The sequence below is a fragment of the Ananas comosus genome, linkage group 18 (assembly GCF_001540865.1).
Source record: "Ananas comosus cultivar F153 linkage group 18, ASM154086v1, whole genome shotgun sequence".
NCBI lineage: Eukaryota > Viridiplantae > Streptophyta > Magnoliopsida > Poales > Bromeliaceae > Ananas > Ananas comosus.
In genome coordinates this window covers 10,009,988-10,029,439 of record NC_033638.1, presented here as the reverse complement: position 1 = coordinate 10,029,439, position 19,452 = coordinate 10,009,988, and the positions used below count along the sequence as shown (strand labels likewise).

Here is a 19,452-nt window from a genome sequence, read left to right as displayed (position 1 = left end):
GATTATTCGTAAATATGATATTGAATAGTATAGAGCTTTAATATTCTGGGATATAATATATAGTCTAATTATCTACATGTGTTCTAGGATTCTTATCTAATGATCCAGTACGCAATCCTGCACGTTTGTTTTTACATATTGGTTTTACATCTGGTTAGTCATAAATAAAAAGTAGTTGCTTACATAGTTTTTTTGAAATTAGAATATGTAAATATTTTTATCCTTTATATCTTTGATTATTTACTGCCTTTGTATTATTTTTTCTTTTCTAAAATATTTTTTCCTACCTATTGTGATCCTAAATATGGAAAACTAAAAAAAAAATGATTTACTAATATTACTTTTGTTTTATTATAGACATTTGTTTTTTGGAGTTTCACTCATCATAAATACAGACATATCAAAAATATATAGTAAAAGCACAATACTTTGTGATGAAAAAGGCCTTAAAATTTTCTTATTTCATAAAGTCAAGTATGTTGTATTAAAATATTTATATTATAATTGTACTTCTCTTCTGTGATTTTCTTCACATTTAAAGAATTTAATTTATAAACAAAAATATTTTATTATTTATAAATTATTTGAAAAACAAAGTCCCGTTGCGTACCACCTTTTAAACCATAAATGCAAACCCGCCGTTTGTTTGCGCTTTCACTATTTCAGCTTGAACTATTAACATTATTTTTTTCTCATACCTAATTAATGACCTGATATGTAAGTATAGTTACATTTTCTATGTATATTTAGTATTAATTTGTTATAAAATAATTCATATAGTTATATTTGTTGTGTTATTTTTCTAATACCTTAATGGTCATTTTTTCTGAGAATATAAGTCAAATTTGGCGGCTATGATAGCATACATGATGCCGTTTATGCTGGGAGTGTGCTTCCTCTGCCTCTTAATGGACTGCCTCTGTCACAAATACTATTACTGTCCTAGCTGCGACAAAAAAGTTTTATCTTTCTGTCCTGCCTTCTTTTTCTAAATATACTCACTACGGAAATAAATATTATTCAAAAATATTAATTAATAATAAAAAAATAATATTAATAGTTTTAATAATTGACTATTGTATCGACTTCCCGCCGCAACGCGCGGGGTTCCGTAACTAGTAAACTTATGAATTGGGAACCGGAGCGTTCCTGGGGCGACACCTGTCGGCTGGCGAGTGGGTCGCGAGGGCAGGCGCGGGCGCTGGGCGCGGGCGGCGCGAGCGCGCTGCGGGCCGAGCGGCGGAGGGGCGGGAGGAGCCGGGTGCGTGGCGTGCGGGCATGGTCGCGAGCCGGCTGGTTCGACACGTGGCGGCCGGCGAGAGGGTCGCAGGGTGGGCCCGGGTGGACGGGAGGGCTCGAGCGGTTGGACGGCGCTGGCGGGAGCGGCGGGCGCGAGAGAGGGCTTGGGTGGCCGTGACGCGGGTCGGGGGCGCGCCGCTGGGTGGCGTGGGGAGGGGGCAGGCCTCGCGAGCCGGCGCGGCGGGTTCGGCGGCCGGAGGGCGCGCCGCGAGCAAGCGGGCGAGTGGGCTTGGGTTGCTGTGGGGGGGCGGGGGGGCGCGCCGGCTTGGGTGGTGTGGAGGGCGCAGGCGCGAGTCTGAGCGGTGCGGCCCGGGGCGCGAGGGCGCGAGCTGGCGCGGGGGCGAGTCGGCGCGGCCGCGAGAGCGTTTCTGAGGCGACACGTGTCGGGGACGGGCAAGTGCCGCTGGCGCGGGGGTCAGGGCGTGAGCCGGCGTGGGTTGGCGCTCGAGTGCGGGGGCGGGTGGGTGACGTGGGCGTCGGCGTGGAGCCGGCAGCGCGAGCCGGCGTGTGCGTGGATGTCGCTGTGTAGCCGGCGTGGGTACGAGGCGGCGGGGACGCAGTCCGCGCGGGATTTTTTTTGCCTTATTCTTGCCTTTTGCTGTGGGGGCGTGGGGCCCACTTCTCTCTAATTGGTTTTTGGTATGTTTTCCTTCCTTTTCTAAGTCATGCTATTCTTATAATTAATTTTAAAATAAAGTACTTTAAAAAAACATATTTCTATCTAAATGATTATAAAAAACATATATATTATATTTTGCAGGCGAGCGATTAGGTGCCGTGAGTGGTTGTCTTTTTAATTTTCTAAGCGAAAAAAATAAGATGCATGAATATGTCTAATGCTTTGTTAAAACTTGATATTAATATTTTTTCCTTTGTGGATTTTTTTTTTGATTTGCTTAATTTTCGAAAATAAATGTACTTCAGTTATAATAATTATAAATGATTAAATAATATGATACTGAAATAAATACAGTGTTATATATTAAAAATTATATATATATATATATATTCTCTAAACTATTGGTATGTTGTTAATTATGTAAACTGTAATTTTTTAATCGATTTTGAAAACTTTACGTTTGGATTTCGAAAACATATATAAATTGTCATTTCTAAATAAGAGATCTATTTATTTTTAGGGTTTGGGTTTACACACTTAATTTTTTTTTTGCTAATATAATTTTTTCCTGATTATCAAAATTGGTATGTCATCGAATATGTAAAATTTTTTTTTCTCTACTAATTTTGAAAATTTTTTTCTTTGATTTTGAAAACAGATATAAATTGTTATTTCTAAATAAGGAATCTTTCTATTTTGAGGATTTGAGCTTATACTATTTTTTTTTCCTCTATTTAGTTTTCAAGTTTTTAAAAATTTATAGACTTATACTAATTTTAAATTGATTTTTATGTCAAAGTTGATACAAATAATTTGAATATTCAAATAAAGGTTTTGATACATGCACAACTTAACTATATATTATTAATATATTACTTGCAACTTAGGTATATACATTCATTTTTTGCTAAAAAAAAATTATTTAAAATTTTAATATGATAAGTTATATAAATATAAATGATATATTATTTATAGGAATAGGAAATTGGTATTACAGTGTAAAATAGGATAGGGTTAACGTGTCATTTGTGGTCTTCGGACATTATTGCGGGCATTTAAGGCCTTCTCTTCGGTCATTACTGCCGCCATCAATGCGAGACTTACCCCGTTAGGGTCTTCGGACATTCTAATGTAATGTTAGTTACCAACCATTTTTAGAGCAAGTGGCAAAGAACTTGGTTGTTGGTGCCCAAATTTCAAGTTCGAATCATAATTGATTCATATTTTCAGCTAAATTTATTTTTAAATAAAATAAACGAATCGAATAGTATGCTATCTATATCAAAAAATATATATATATATTAGCTATTTTTTTGGGGTGTGTGTGTATGTGTGAATGGGCGAATGTACCAGGGAGAAAAGACTAGAGGATAAAGTAAAAAATAAAAAAAATAAATAAATAAAACGGAGAGAGAGAAAGCCAAAGGAGAGAAAAGGATAGAGAGAGAAATTAAGTTAGAAAAAAGAAAAAGTTAGAGGGAGGGAGAGAGAGAGGCGCACCTGCCACCCGCGGGATTTGGCGCGCGACACGTGGACGTGGTCGGCTTCACGGGACGCCCTTTTCCATAATTCCACCTCATCACAATTCACAGCAGCGTCGGCGTATCGCTTTATAACCCGTCAAAACTCCAATGTTACTGCTACACGTAACTATATATTATTGTCACTGACATGTGGGTCCCACATTACGTGGAGTTAAGAATTTACATTTGAGTTCTTTTTTTACTCTTTGGATATGTATATATTAATATATACGAACATAATAATAATAATAATAATAATGGTAAAAAAGAATATACTAATTGGGGCTTTCTGAAATTCTAAAAGATTTTACGTTATTAATAGGTGAAACAATATGGTAAAAATAATATTTTGTTTATTTCGTATGTAATATTATATTTTATATATTACAATATGTTTTTATAATTTTACAATCTTTTAGACCTGACGCAGTGACTAATGGCGCTTTGACTTGTCTTTTAAGCAACTTTTAGTAAGTGGACACGTGGCTGGTTTGTAGTGGGTGGAGTTTGTTTACGCCACTTTTTTTTTGGGGCTTTTTTTGCAAATAGCCCCCTGATAAATTTTATTTGCAAACATAGCCCTGTCCAAAAATTATTTGCAAATATGGTCCTGCTTCCGCCACGCAAGCGCCACGTCAGCGCCACGCGGGCGGGGCTGGGCCAGATGGTTAAGTTGAACACGGTGAACCATTCACCGTGTTCAATACAAAATTTTTGTATTGGACACGGTGAATGGTTCACCGTGTCCAATACAAATACCTAAAAAATGAGTAAGTTTGAGGTATTTGTATTAGACACGGTGAACCATTCACCGTGACCAATTATTTGTATTGGACACGGTGAATGGTTCACCGTGTCCAATACAAATATTTCGATTTGAAATATTTGTATTGGACACGGTGAACCATTCACCGTGTCCAATACAAAAATTTTGTATTGAACACGGTGAATGGTTCACCGTGTTCAACTTAACCATCTGGCCCAGCCCCGCCCGCGTGGCGCTGACGTGGCGCTTGCGTGGCGGAAGCAGGGCCATTTTTGCAAATAAATTTTTGACAGGGCCAATCTTAAAAAAAAAAATTATAAGGGGGCTATTTGCAAAAAAAGCCCTTTTTTTTGTGTTTGGCTACACTTGTCTCCGTGATCATATTCTATCAACTACACTTATCGCACTTGGTCACGTAGCCCACTCGGCTTCATAACACTTTTTTTTTTAAGCATACTTGCATTGATCAAAACGACCATTCGGATCACAAAAAGGTCCGAAAAAAAAACATAAAAAAAAATTAAAACACTGCCCATTAATTAGGCATTAGCTCCCACAGCAGGAGAACAAAACATTAATCACCCATGTCCCTATCCAAATGTAGGGTACAACAACATGCTCCCCAAATTATCTTATATTATATCCTCATTATTAGCTCCATCATATTTAGTTAACCAATTAGCCGCATAATTAATTAACATCTAATCCATCTATAATCAGCCACCAAATTCTTACACTCCCGTGAAACTTTCTAGTGTTATCTAAAATAATAGTTTTCTATAAAATATATTTTTTTTTGAAAAATACTTATTTTCTTCAAATCAAGTAGATGAAAAATTAAAAAATAATTTTTTTATAAAAAATTTTGCTTTGAAAATTTTTTTTTTCACACTTTTCTAAAGAACTAGACAGCCAACGTTTTAGGGCTTTTATAAAAAAATTTTGCTTTGAAAATTTTTTTTTCATATTTTTCTGAAGAACTAGACAGCCAACGTTTTAGGGCTAATGTGGAGAATATATATATATATATATATATACACACACACACACTGAGTGCCTGAAGCCACTATATGGGGTTCTAAATAGTTTCAATAGCGTAAATCATATATAACGGAATCAATCACCGAATCGAATGTACCATCATCGAAAATAATTTATAAGTAGTAACGCCTCTTTACTTTTCGAAAGTAAAAGAGCCTAGTTTCTAATTTTCTATGAAATATGATTTTTTTTTTACTTCAAATCAAGCAGACGTAAAATTTAAAAATATTTTTTCTCTAAAAATTTTGCTCTTGAATGTTTTTTTTTTTTCCGCACTTTTTTGAAAAACTAAACAGCCCGACCGCTCAGAGTAATGGGCCTGAAGCCACCCATATGGGCCTAATTTAGGCCTAAAGTTATTGGGCCCAAGCTGAGAATTCGAAAAGCTTAAGTATTGGGCTTAAGTCGGAGCCGGGTTCATAGCGAATCGCATCCGGTGTCTGCACCAAACTACTAACCCTGTTGACCACCACACCATTTCGCAAATCGAACCTCCTCCCTCGTGTCATTCCCACCTCAATTCACCCACAAACTAATTAACCCATTCCTCGTTCCTCTTCACCCTCTCCTAACCCCATGGAGCCTTCGAAGACCAAGACGAAGCAACCCCGCGAAGATCCCCTCAGCAAAACCCTAGATCCGTCCCCGACGCTCGACGCCGCAGCGAAGGTCACTCCCTCGGCGCGGCCCCAAAGCCCTACTCCGTCGCCCTCCGCTCCGGGCTCGCTCCAGCAACAACCGCCTCTTCCGGAGGGCGCGGGAGATCCGGGGAGAGAAGGGGCGAAGGGAGAGGGTGGTGGCGAGGGGCGGAAGACGAAGACGACGGCGACCGCCGTGCTCACGGCGGCGGCGGCGACGGCGACGGCGGCGGCCGGGGAAGAGTCCGATCTCCAGAAGAAGATCCGCCGAGCGGAGCGGTTCGGCATGCCGGTCATGCTGTCCGAGGAGGAGAAGCGCAATACTCGCGCAGAAAGGTGATCTATCAAACCCTAGCTCTTACTTACTTACTGTAGTGTTATCATGTCGTAGTATGCTTAGGAGATGGTTTCTATGTGTTTTTGAAGAGCGAGGGGGCATATATGGGGTTATATCAGTGCTTTTATTTCAGGTTTCTAACCTAAGAGTTTGCTGTTGAGGAGAGTAGTTTAGCTTCATCGGTAGGTAATTACGATCGCAAAGAGGCACTTGAGGGTTTAAATGAAAGTACAGTGTGTCTACAACGTCTGATGAGTATTTCATGTTCAGGCTAGTTTCAGCCTGTCAGTAAGGGTTGAGAATCAGTAAACAGAAGCTTTAGGTAATTTCTGCGCCTATAGACTCTAGGGGATGATTCATTTGAACTAAAAGGGGACACAGTATCAAATGAGTATGAGGTTGTTCGACGTGCTTATAGCATTTCCTTTTGTTGTTGCGAGGATAATTTTACGTCTAAGATGGACTGGTGGAGATAGAGAAAGTTGTAGAAATAAGTTGTGGCAAATTGCGACAAGTAAGGTTATTGCAATAGATGATGCTACCCTGATCTGTCTCAGACTCTTAGTTCCCACAACATTATCTGGCACAAAACTTAATTGTTTATGAGGCGCATTCTTAAAAAAAAAAAATCAATCTTCATTAGACTTACGTTAACTTTTTAGGCTGTTTACAGAGGAGACACACCATAAATCCTATTATTGTACTTATAGCCCATATGCATCTAATGTTTTATTCTTCAACTGGAATAATTCAGTTAAAGAGTGTCTGCCAAAGTGTTTTTAAACTCCAACCTTTTTTCTTCGCAATAAATTCAGTTCTACATGTCTTATTTAAATTAACTTGCAGGTTTGGAACGGGATCTAGCTCGATTCGAACTGGTGGTACGGGACCATTGGAAGAGCAGAAAAGAAAGGCCCGGGCTGAGAGGTTGGTACTCTGAACTTCTTGTGAAGTATGTTGAGGGATGCAAATGGATTGGGTATGGATCAGATGGTGGGTAAACCACATTGGTATCCATATCTCTTCTCCGAATAAAAAGTTTAGATATGTATATGAAATGGTATTTGTCTTGGAAACCATATTTGCTTGATTTAGATAAAAGTTACAAATCAGATATGGATATATCTTTGTTCCTTCAAATATTTAAAATATATTAAAAAATATGCTATATTGTATCTGTTGATAAAACAATCCATTTAGAGACTTACCGAAAAGTATGTGTATGTAATATATGTATGTCAAAATAGAAAATTGGGATCCCTATCCATATCTGGAGAAAGTATATCCAGATAATGATGAGGATCCGGAAGCAATGAGAGAGAAGGAAATCTTGACTCTTACTGAGCTCAGATTTGGAAGCCGGGTAAAATTATCCATCCCATTTTGATCCCTATGCTAATTTTTCCCATAGTTTAGGGGACTACTTGCAAATGATTGTTAATATGGCTAGAACATTGATAACATTCTTGATGAATTTCTATGCCTTTTTTTTTTTCTCTGAACGTTGTGTTCTCAGGTTTGGACTCGCTGCACACTCCGAAGCTGATGAGGAGGCAAAGAAGAAGGCTCGAATTGAAAGATTTGGACAGAGCACCAAGGTCGATCCCTCTGAAGAAGAGAAAAGAAAGGCAAGAGCTGTCAGGTGAATACACCAGTCTTTAACTGCTGTAGTGTTTCTCATTCTTTTAAACAAAAAACATGCGGATACATGAAATATAGTGCCGTTTTGACATGAGCACCTGAACTTCAAATTAGAAATTTCAATTTACCAGCTAACCTTTTGTTTCTCTTGATTTCTGAAGTACTTTCGGGTTCTGGTGGAATTTAACTGTTAATATCAGAGAAGTTATAGAATATACTGTCAAGTAACAGAGTATTCCATTATGTTCTACATATTTCATAGAAAAAATTGCAAATATTGTTTAGTTCTGATGGAGAGGTATTAGACCAAACCTACTATATAAAAGGTTAGGGGTAAAATCAGAATTCTCAACTACCCTTTTCAAAATGCTGTGGCTCACGTAAGATCTGCATTTTTGCCTTTTTCCAATAGGAGCATATGTTGTGTATTCTATATTACAACCTGCTAACCATTCTCACGCTAACAGTTGCAGCTGATACTTCTCTTTATGCCATTATCCAGGTTTGCACAGAAATCTAGTAATGTATCTCAAGCAAATGGCAAAGATAACCCTGAACAGGTACTTTTACATGATTCACATTTATTAAAGAAATATTGGTATGATATCCTCTTGCTAGTGTTCTAATTCCTCCATGTTAATTTTGTTTTTTTTCTTTTCATGTTCATGGTTTGAGCCAGAAGGTGACAACTGTTGCTAGCACGGTATGATGGATTGTAGATTGACGGCCACCGACATTAGGTAATGATGCACTCCCACCTCCTATGCGCACATCTAGCGGCCATCTTTGCAGTATTATCCAATTCCTTGAAAATTGATGAACAACACATTGACTGTTGTTTAATCAAGTACTCACTGAAATACTTAGCAGTATTGGAACATACAAAAAGAAAAAAGGTTTAATAGTGAGATTATTAAAATAATTAAATATTTTTATGAATTTCATGGCCGAATGAGTATTTATAATATATATTCCTTTAAGCCCATGTTTTTAGCTCTTAAGCTCATGCAGTTTTTGCTTCTTTGGCAGGTCACAATGTTTTTGTGTGCCCCTCTATCTGCCAAGCCTCAGTGTTGTGATCTGCACGCATGAGGGTAGTTGCTGAATATTACTGTCTATGCAACACTTCTTTGTGTGTATTAATGACTTTTGAATCTGCAAAGATTTGTGTAGTATTAGGATGATAGTAACCTCGCGGATGGATCTATGCTTGTGTATGGATGCGAAGAAGGTTTTTATTTATTGACTTCATAATAGTCAACGTAAGTTCGTCTGTAGGTGTTCTTTTGGTTAACAAACCTGAGCAGATCTGTGGAAAAAAGTTAGCTTTATAATACCCTTTTGATTGTTAGATTGTTGAGTTATATGAGTTACATTTGACGTTGCCTTACCCTGCTGAAATATTAAATCCTTTATAATACCTTGTTAAACTGCATATAATAATTGCTCTGCTTCTATCTATATTCTGAGGTGGCGTCTGGTGAAATCGAAGACCCTTTGGGGAAACTGAAGTTTCAATATTTTTTCATGGGGGCAATGTGAAAATTGTGATGTTTAGTTGTTTACAGGTTGACATTTGATAACATTTGATGCAGTTGAGTGAAGCGGACACACCAGGGGACATTGTTTACTTTGCCTCCATTTCATTGTTACATGATATTTTGTGTTAACTGGTAATCTAAATCAAACAAACACCTCCACTGTTTTATTCCTTTCGAGGCACGATGAACTATAAAGTTAACTTCGATGGATCGTTGCATTACTAATGCATGATTCAAAACAGAAGCCCGATGAGAATATGTATATATATATATATATAAAAACCTATCCACTCCGAACTCCTTTCTACATATTTCTATGCTAGCTGATCAAAGTCTTTATGGCATTCTCAAAATTTTCGATGAGAACTTCCCTTGCTGGCCGTGAAGCTCGTGAAGCTCATTCTGGGAACAAAAATTGGATCTTCGCGCAATGTAGTATTGCAGTTGCTCTCTGACTTGTCTTAGGGCAAGAAGAACACCCTGCACATCTTGATTCATCTTCTTCGATGTGCAGATCTCTGTGTTTGCCGTGTAGATCTCTGTGTTCAGCTTGAAATTAACAGGAACTATCGCCATCTTATTATCCTCGTCATGCTCACTTTGGAGTTCCATCGTCTCTAGCCTGGTGCAAAATTAATAAAACAAAAAAACAAAAAAACAAAAACAATCAGTTACTTTGTAACGTTGCTAGATCACATTAAAAAAAAGGGTATCACAAATAAAGAAAGTACCACAGGCAGTGAAGAACTTGTGATTTTGTAGGAAAAATTGAATAAATTCTCAAATTCCTTTGGAATCATGCTTGTTGCAGCAGGTATTACTGAGAGACGATAATATTGTACAAACAAATGGCTTTACTAATGGGACAACAGCGCGGACTAATAAATTAAATCGAAAGGACTGAGGAAAGGAGGGGCTGCAAAATTGAATTCATTCAATGAATGCTACGCAAAAATGGTACATCTGATTTCATTCTCAATCTTTCTGACGGAACCAACATCAGTGAGTTCTCTGCAAAAATTTCCTTAAAACTCCCTTCAATTTGATGAAAATCACATATGAATTATATATCAGAAAAGTAAAATTTGCGATGGATTAAAACATCTTATGCACATACCTGGCATCATCAACATGATCGTGTTGGCTAGTGCAATCTCTAATGGGTTCACTTTTCATCTTATTAGGCTCTGCTGAGTTATGAGATTGCAGAGTCCCAGGTGAGCACAAGCTCCCTTCAACCTCCTCTTCCGAATGCGTTGGACCCAAAACATCTTCTCTCCCCGCTTCAATTGACCCACACTGCTCCGAATCCGTCGCCGAAGAATTCGGCTTCTTCTCTTCCGACGATGCCCGATAACCGGATAAGCATGGCGACGACGACGACGGCGGCAGCGGAGAAGAAGAAGAAGAAGAAGAAGAGAGATCCCAGCTGCTCCCAACATCCAAGATCTTCAAAGATTCCAACTTCTTCAGAGCATGCTTTAGCTTTCTCTCAGCTCTGTCCCTGCTTTTGACCTCTTCATCTAGCCTCTTTTCTATCTCCTCCAACTGTAGCAAAGTAAGATGTATACATATTGAATAAAAACATAAATAAAAAGATGGAAATTGGAAAGAACCAACATCATTAAAAGGAGAGATAACCAGGAACCCAAAAAAATCAAAAAGAAAAAAAGAAAAAAAGGATTTTTTCTATATATATATATATTTATACCCTTTTGGCCATTTGCTGTGCTTCATGCTTTGCAGCCTTAGAAGCCTCTCTCTCTGCAAGCAATCTCCCCCTCAAACACTCCACAGTTCTATGCCCATCATCACCACCACTTACAAAAATGAAAAGATAAACAAAAAACAAAAAAAAAACAATATCACTGCATGAATCAGATCAAAGAAAAGAAAAGAAAAAACTAAACCAACAAATCATGCATAAAGAGGGAGAAGATAATATTTTACCTGCATTGGGTGGTGTCTGGAGCAATCACCATCATATTGATGGGCACCATAGATTTACTCTCTTGCTCTGCTGTGCATCCCAATTGAGACATTACTTTGGCTTAACAATTAGAAAGCTACAAAAGAGTGGTAAAGTGAATGAGAGAGCATTAGGAGCTAGAGAACAAAACTTCTTTTTTTTTTTTGTAAGAGAAAAAAAAGTAGCAGTAATGGGGATGGATTAAGGAGGTAGAAGATGAATGGGGATGCACGGGGGTTTTACTGCTTTCATTGCAGTTGGTGTCTTTTGCGCTCCCCCACTGCATCGTTTTGGGGCCAGCAACAATTAAAGGAAGGGATTGCCCATTAAGGTACGTTGTTCCGCAGGAATACCATAACCAATAGTCAACGAGCAATATATATATATATATATATAGAGAGAGAGAGAGAGAGAGAGAGAGAGACATATATATATATAGAGAGAGAGATACTCTGTGTGTGAGGCTGGTATGCTTCTGAAAGTACGGAGCCTTTCGTATTTTCAAATTGTTTTTGATGTTGGGACTTTTGAATCGACGATCGGCTCCGTTAGGCTTAATCTAAAGTATTTGAAGTACCTAAAAAATAAATTTTGTGATATTTCTATATCATTTGTCTAGTGATCGAAGGGACTCAAAATTAATAATTTTAATAACCGCAGCGAGCAGTTTGCAAGTATAATACTATAAAATATTTAAATCACGTGAAATTTTTATAGAAAATTTTTTATACTATATAAAACAAGATCAATATGTTTGATTTAAAATTTTAATGTCATATTATCACATTTTGTAAGATTTTTATTTTTACCTGTTGATTTTGAGACCTTTCGATCACTAGGCAAATTATATAAAAAAATCATAAAATTTATTTTCTAGATACTTCAAATACTCTAGGTCAAGTCTAACGGAATCAATTGTTAATTCGAAAGTCCCAATATCGAAAACAACTTGGAAGCACGGAGGACTCCATCCTTTTAGAAACATATCAGGTTCACTCTATATATATATATATATATATATATATATATATATATATTTTAGTACAAATGTATGGAATTTGCCAGAACTATGAATTATTTTGAGTTGGTTACTCAATATTTCAAAATTTTAACCTTTCAATTTGTTTACTAGTCAATGATGTTTGGACTTCAAAATTTGAATACATTCTTTATCTCTATGAATACAATTAGTATACTTTATACATTTCTCACAATTATAAATTTATTATAGTAAATTTATTAGAAATATAATATTAGAAATAGTATTAATATTAGAAATAATTTTAACCTATTTTCCACTAAATTAATATTTTAAGTAAATATAATATTAGAAATAATTTTATTTATTTTTAGTTTCACAATATGGTCAATTAAAATTTCCACCATTATCTCTTATCTTTATCTTATGGTTAACACTCAAGTATTGAGTTGGTTGATGAGCGACTCTATAACATGTTTAGCTTCTGAGCAATGCTATTCATACACCCTGTTTTAGGATGTATGATTTACATCTATTTATTTAATAGATGGAATTTATTTATCATATGATAATTAAACAAATTTTATTCAGTTGATAATTGGATATAAATCGTATATTTCAAAATGAGATTTATGTTTACAGTTTTTCTTATCTTCCGGACCGGGGGAAACTCTGATGAAGTTACAAAAGGAAGGGAATCTTATCAGCTAGACTTGGTCCACCATGTCACCTACAGCCCAATCACGGCCTATTCTGCAGCTGACGTATTGGACCAGATCTAAATAATAATTTTTTGGAACTTAAACCAATTGTCCTTTTGCAAATGAAATTGTCGGTGGATCTTAATAAATTAATTAATATAAATGTTCTTAAACAATAGTTTTGAAAAATTATAGTTGATACATTTTGATTAGTTAGTGCACAATTAACCTGATAAACAGTATGCCAAACAGTTTCCTGAGATATATAATGGTTCACAATCTCTCTTAATAGTTAATACTCCTTTTCCTTAAATATAAATGAATTTAATGAATTTTTATTGGTCCGGTCTACCAGACCTGGTGCAGGGAACCTTGTTAATTTTGGACTAATTTTGAATTTTTGGATGATTATTCAGTGTCGCGCTAACATTTGTCATAGCCTCTGTGGCTGATACAATACTGGGCCCCACACAAACGTGACACAGAAGCGTTACACAGAAAAGCAGGCTCGACAACAATTATGAGTGTGAGCGCCCACCGTATCAGCACTCCACTGCTATATATTTCGATCTGTACCTCGATGTTGCTTAAGATCGAATCAAAAGGTTCAGTATCTCAAGTTTGTATCTAATGTATACATCAAATTAAAACCATATATATGAGACATGTTGCATGGAAATAACTAAATAAGGGAATCATGAAGTAAGTTGCCTGCAAGGTTTAAACAACGTGAGAATTGTTTCCCATTTAACTATCCTCCAACGTCCGGACAAATTAACTTGGCGGTGGAGCACAAACGGACTCTTCTCAGTGAAATCAACTTATCTAGCATTGACAGACGGGGAAACAAGGGATCCGGGTCTAAATTTGATATGGAAACTTTATATCCCCTTGAAAGTCAAAGTGTTCTGTTGGCTCACCCTTAAGAAGAGACTCCTTACAACTGATCTACTTGTGAAGCGTGGGTGGGTTGGAAATGTCTATTGTGTTCTTTGTGGAGCGGAGGACGAATCCGTGGATCACCTATTCATGAAGTGTGTCTTTACTAAGTTCATTATCGTGACGGAAGTGGACGACATTCAGGCCAGGGATCTGGGAAGCGATGTAAATCGAGTCTGGGCAGCGTGGAGGATTAGGTCAGGTGGATACACGACGAGAAATTGTCTCTCCAAATTAGTAGAATGCTGGTGGTCCGCTTGGAAGGCTAGAAATGATACCATTTTCAAAAGTATCCATCCGAATCCTACGCAAGTAGTTCACATGTTTAAGCAGCTGATGAAGGAGTGGGACCTACTTAATCCAGCAAGGCGGACCTCGGTTTAAGCAGATCACTTTTTTTTTTTTTCCCCCCCCTCCCTGAGGTCTTGGCTGTCTCACCCCTGTAGCCTAGTTCATATTCCCAATAAATGAAGCGGGTAGCGTGCTACCTCTTTCTCAAAAAAAAAAAAAGCGTGTATAAGCTGAGAACTCGGTTCTGTGTTGCAACTACTCAAATACGCAATTTTCATTGTAGTCTAACCAAGCATTCTTTCCATACCATTTTTCGATCATCAGCAGTAGAAGCAACGCATTTAAACAAATATAGAATGGAGCTTTTAGATTCCCTAACGTCAACTTGTACCGAAAAACTTTTGGAGTTAAGCTACAATCGGAGGTTATTTGAGATTTTGATGAGAATGCTTATAAGAAAACTTTTTGTAAAGAACTCTCATCCAACATCTTTGATCAAACACCAAGCTTATGGCCAATATAAAATTCAGCAAAGTAGATGATTCCCCTGAATCATCATCTTTCTCCAGCAAAGCCACTACTTTTCCCCCACAAGCTCACTTCATTGGCATGAGCTATGATTAGGGCAATGTTGGATGACTCAGTTACTTGGCTTCACTTTTGGAAAATGAACAAAAAACTTTCGAAAAAAAGGAAAAATAAAAAAATGAACAAAAAACTTCTCTTCACTTACACTCCAAGCTTCTGAATGGGCCACTCTCTCAAGAACAAGTAATGATGTTCACCCATCATAGCCTCTCACAAGTGCAAAACCTCCACCACTCTCATTCAAACATTTTGATCAATTCTAGAGAGTTACAAAAGGACCAGAGGTACACAATTAGATTTTTAGTGGTTAAAAAGCCTCTTTGGATATATTAATCTAATCCTTTATATAAGTGAAGGTGTTGCATTTAACTAATGTGGTTTACAGATGTATGGTGGACTAGATCCATGCAATAAATCATCATGCATGTTTGTGGCTGTAACATACCATCAAATCATCTATAATGAAAGACATGTGATTCTGGTGCCGAGAACAGGACAAAAGTTTGTCTCTGAGAAATGTTTAGAATTATTACAGCCAAGTGTAAGAAAAGGCCAGGGCTAAGTCATGGAGCAACTTACCTTTATATTCACGAGCTGGTTTTAGAAACATCCAAAGCATGTGAACCACCGTAAAAAAAAATAAACAGCATAGCGACATAATTCATGGTTTGTTGCATCAGAGGAAGTACTATTTTTAGTATAAGATATAAATGACTCAAATAAGCACTTCATAATTCTTCAACAGTGTGGTGCATCAGAGGAGGGCTAATAATTCGTCCTCACTGTCCTTATTACTGTACAATGCTATACTGTTTCTCACATGATCTTCTCCCTTTTTTGCTTTACAGTCTTCCCATCCTGTAAAGAGGTAGAAGTGTATGGACACTCCTACTATATTCATTTTGATTGCAGAAACCAACGAAGGCATGTTTGTTTGGATGAAAGTAGGGTGGAAGTGAAGAGGAGGAAAGTCATTTTCGTCGTAAATGGTTACTTTCGTTGTTTGGTTCGTCGTAAATAAGCTACGGTCGAAACTCAAGTTACCCTGAAACTGCGTAATTGACTTCGACCCATCGTGGACCGAAGTCAATTACGGTGAAGAAAGATGAAGAAAAAGTAATAAAATAATATACTAGGTAAAGATAATTATATTTAAATATATTTAATTATGGTACTAACTACTTTTTTATTCAGTTGATATATTTAAAATATGATAAAAATTAATTAGTTAAATTTTAATATTTTTTTTATTTAATTTGTATAATTAAAGTATGATAAAAATTAATTAATTAATTGTTAATATTTTTTACTTTATAATTTTATTGTTGTGTTACTATAATTTATATATATAAAAATAATATAGTTGTTTTAAATTAAAATTTAATATTATATAAAAATATAATTATATTATTTTTATTTATTAAATTATTTATTATTAATATGTAAATTATAATTTTAAATCATACACTTTCTATCAAACAAACAGCAGAACTAATAAAACTTCACTTTCATAATTACGAAATAAACAACGGAAAAAAAATAATTTTCACCCAACTTTATTTCAACCCAAAGTCCACTTCAATTCAAAGTTCAGTTCCGGTGAAACAAACATGCCCCAAATGACATGATATTTGACGTGAGAAAATCCAAATACTCGCACGTTTTGCAAAAAAATGTAACTTAAAACAGCTGTTTACAGAATATTCTGTATCTTTTTCAACAAAAAAGTGTGAGTTTTGGTGGAATTCGACCAAAATTTTCAAATGAAACAAAGCGTAGTAAAGAATTTCAATCGTACGAAACTAAAGCTCAAGCACCTGTTATTGAAAGGACCTATAAGGAGTGCCCACACTTTTTACCACCTAGTAAGATCCACTTGCTTTTTGAGCTTTCCCTGGTTTCTGCAAAGTTTCCAAATCAAACAAATTGGCATTATAATGTAATGATTCTTACATATTATCTCTGAGATTCAGGATGGATGTACATCAGTTGAAAGAGTTCCAAAGAAAAGATTGGGGTGCCAATAACTCAAAAAGAATCGTCTAGAAGTGGTGACAGGGTGAAAGGAACCATGCAGTGCACAAGTTACTACTAGTAATGTTTGTGCACACTATGGAGGCCATCAAAGTACCTGTTTGCCAACCAGTTTTCAGTTCCAGTCACCTCGGAGAAGAGCGTTTGGTCGGTGGAAAAATATGAAACTTCTGTTACCATAGCGAAATTAGAATAAAATTCGAGTCTAAGCTACAAATTGAGATGCTTTTAAAATTGTAAAGTGTACACAGCCAAACATACCTTAAATCTTATAGGTATCCTATTGACATCACTAAGGACGGACAGATGCGGCAGTGTTATCTTCTAACAATCGCACTCTTCGTCCAATTCACAGCTTACAACATATCCCTCCTCTCTCATCAATCCAACTAATCCATCAAGAATAAAATAAAGCTCTTCACTTCTCATATTTGAACAATCCCGGGCTACAAACACATGCAACTCATTGCACACCTCGATCCAACTGCAACCGGGGACTTTCCCCAATCCGAACACCCTCATCTTCTCCCTAACCAATTTGGCTTCCTCCCATCTCCCATCCTTCGAATACAAATTAGCCATCAGTATATAATTCCCCGTATTCTCGGGCTCAAGCTCGCACAGCCGATCAAATGCGCGGCGTCCAATCTTTACATCACCAAACACCGCTGCTCCGCTAAGTAATGCACCCCACACCTTCTCATTTGGGTCGAACGGCATCTTCTCTATAAGTTCGACTGCCTCCTTAAGAACCCCGCCACGGCTTAGTGCACCGACCATGCAAGCATAATGCTCAACCGCAGGCGATATTCCATATAGTGGTGACATTGCATCAAAAACTGTGCGAGCTTTCGCAACCAACCCAGCATGGACACAACCGGTGAGGACAGCAGTAAAAGTTACTTGGTCAGGCTTCGTTTCTGAATCAAGCATTTTATGGAATAAATCAAGTACAATTTCTGCTTCTCCATGAGCTGAGAAGGCCGATATAATTGCAGTCCAAACAATTACACTTCTATCTTTAGTTAGCTCAAATACCTTTTGAGCCCCTTTGAGAAAACCAGATTTGGCATACGCATCGATCAATGCGGTTGCTACATAGATATTCTGATCGCACTCGTTCCGGATGGCGTATCCATGGACCTGTTTGCCTCCCGAAAGGTTTGAGAAGAAGGAGAAGGAAGGGAGAATGCTCGAGAGCGTAACTGAGTTGGGCTTCAACCCAGAACAAATCATCTCGCGCACTAATTCAAGAACTTCAGAGTGGCAATTGTTCTGAAACAGGCCTGCGATCGCGGCGTTCCATGTGCTGAGAACTGGAGATTCCACTTGCCGGAATAGCTCCATTGCTTGGCTAACACGGCCGTAATTCATGTACCCAGATATCATTGCGCTGTAACTGACCCCATCCTTCATAGGCATTTCGTCGAACAGGTTTCGTGCGTAGTCCAGGCTCCCACATTTCGCATAGAATCCGATTATGGAGTTCCATACGGTGATATCCATCTCCACACCGTTCTCCACGGCGTAGCGGTGGACCCCCATCCCGAAAAGCAGCTCCTTGAGCTGCGAACACGCCTGCAGAACGCAGGCCACCGTAACGCCGTTCGGGGCAACGCCGTTCGGCCGCGACTGCGCCATGTCGCGGTAGAGAACTAAGCACGCGTCGTAGCGGCCGCTCTGGGAGTAGCCGGAGATCATGGCGTTCCAGGACACGATGTCCTTGCGCGGGATCGCGTCGAAGACCCTGCGCGCGGAGGCCGGATCGTCGGCGCGGGCGTAGAGCGTGACGAGCCCGTTGGCGACGAAGAGGTCGGCGTCGAGGCCGCGGACGAGGGCGAGGGCGTGGAGGGCGCCATGGGCGTGGCGGGGGAGCGAGGACGAGGGGGCGGAGGCGAGGGATTTGAGGAGGGCGGAGGCGGTGAAGGCGTCGGGGGAGAGGGAGGAGGAGGGGAAGGAGGAGGCGAAGAGGCGGAGGGCGTGGAGGGGGAGCGGGGAGTGGAGGGCTAGGGCGACGAGCTTGGAGCCGAGGAAGTTGTCGGGGACGGCGGAGAGTGCGACGAGGCGCGCGTGGATTTGGCGCCCCGGAGCCAACAGCCCGCGCTCGGCGCACTGTTGGAGGAGCCGCCCGTACGCGCCGAAGTCCGGGGCCGGAGCCGGGGCGGCGGCGGCGGAGGATTGGAGGTGGCGGATCAGCGGTGCCAGCCTCATCCATGTAAGCAAAACAAATTAAATGAAAAAAGAGCGCGAGTGCTCTGTGGCTTAGTTGCTGATAGTTGATATAGGAGTTGATCTACTTGCGGACATTACTGCTTTATAACACTCCCTTCATTATTTTGAACTTTGATTTTCTACACTTAATCAGCCTGTGTTGAAGCGCCATTTACTGACTTTGCACGAAATTGCAAATCGGAATTCATTATGATCAATGGTTTGAGACATATTTATCATAATTTGTACTTTTCCTACATAAGGAAAAATTACTCACGCACAAAACCTGTCTCCACTTACCCTATGAGCCATATAATTAAGAATATAACATGAAG

The 19,452-nt window shown here is 38.5% G+C and overlaps 3 protein-coding genes across 5 annotated transcripts; 1 reads left to right on the top strand and 2 right to left on the bottom strand.

The window, feature by feature from the left end:
- Window positions 5,734-9,228, top strand: LOC109724337 (protein MODIFIER OF SNC1 11). 2 transcript variants are annotated; one of them, XM_020253129.1, is made up of 6 exons: window positions 5,734-6,222; window positions 7,070-7,150; window positions 7,740-7,865; window positions 8,367-8,424; window positions 8,544-8,604; window positions 8,894-9,228. In XM_020253129.1, the coding sequence occupies exons 1-5, from the start codon at window positions 5,825-5,827 to the stop codon at window positions 8,571-8,573; spliced, it is 693 nt and encodes a 230-aa protein (XP_020108718.1). In that variant the 5' UTR covers window positions 5,734-5,824; the 3' UTR covers window positions 8,574-8,604; window positions 8,894-9,228. The 2 variants fall into 2 exon arrangements, with proteins under 2 accessions (XP_020108718.1, XP_020108719.1); XM_020253130.1 differs by having other exon boundaries at window positions 5,735-6,222; window positions 8,547-8,604.
- Window positions 9,544-11,722, bottom strand: LOC109724336. The gene is made up of 5 exons (XM_020253128.1): window positions 11,618-11,722; window positions 11,356-11,471; window positions 11,117-11,225; window positions 10,523-10,953; window positions 9,544-10,027 (listed from the first exon to the last, which is right to left on the bottom strand). The coding sequence occupies exons 2-5, from the start codon at window positions 11,445-11,447 to the stop codon at window positions 9,742-9,744; spliced, it is 918 nt and encodes a 305-aa protein (XP_020108717.1). The 5' UTR covers window positions 11,448-11,471; window positions 11,618-11,722; the 3' UTR covers window positions 9,544-9,741.
- On the bottom strand, window positions 16,427-19,412 carry LOC109724298 (pentatricopeptide repeat-containing protein At2g37310). Of its 2 annotated transcripts, XM_020253075.1 has the most exons (3): window positions 17,168-19,412; window positions 17,004-17,076; window positions 16,427-16,773 (listed from the first exon to the last, which is right to left on the bottom strand). In XM_020253075.1, exon 1 carries the CDS (start codon window positions 19,115-19,117, stop codon window positions 17,231-17,233), a length of 1,887 nt encoding a protein of 628 aa, XP_020108664.1. In that variant the 5' UTR covers window positions 19,118-19,412; the 3' UTR covers window positions 16,427-16,773; window positions 17,004-17,076; window positions 17,168-17,230. The 2 variants fall into 2 exon arrangements, with proteins under 2 accessions (XP_020108664.1, XP_020108663.1); XM_020253074.1 differs by lacking the exon at window positions 16,427-16,773 and having other exon boundaries at window positions 16,782-17,076.

Bases quoted from the DNA above. Each gene is read 5' to 3' on its own strand.
- LOC109724337 (XM_020253129.1), top strand. From the start codon at position 5,825: ATGGAGCCTTCGAAGACCAAGACGAAGCAACCCCGCGAAGATCCCCTC. The intron at 7,151-7,739 runs GTTGGTACTCTG...TTGTGTTCTCAG, and splicing joins AGAAAGGCCCGGGCTGAGAG to GTTTGGACTCGCTGCACACT. The intron at 7,866-8,366 runs GTGAATACACCA...GCCATTATCCAG, and splicing joins AGAAAGGCAAGAGCTGTCAG to GTTTGCACAGAAATCTAGTA.
- LOC109724336 (XM_020253128.1), bottom strand. From the start codon at position 11,447: ATGTCTCAATTGGGATGCACAGCAGAGCAAGAGAGTAAATCTATGGTG. The intron at 11,226-11,355 runs GTAAAATATTAT...CATTTTTGTAAG, and splicing joins CCAGACACCACCCAATGCAG to TGGTGGTGATGATGGGCATA. The intron at 10,954-11,116 runs GTATAAATATAT...ACTTTGCTACAG, and splicing joins CACAGCAAATGGCCAAAAGG to TTGGAGGAGATAGAAAAGAG.
- LOC109724298 (XM_020253075.1), bottom strand. From the start codon at position 19,117: ATGAGGCTGGCACCGCTGATCCGCCACCTCCAATCCTCCGCCGCCGCC.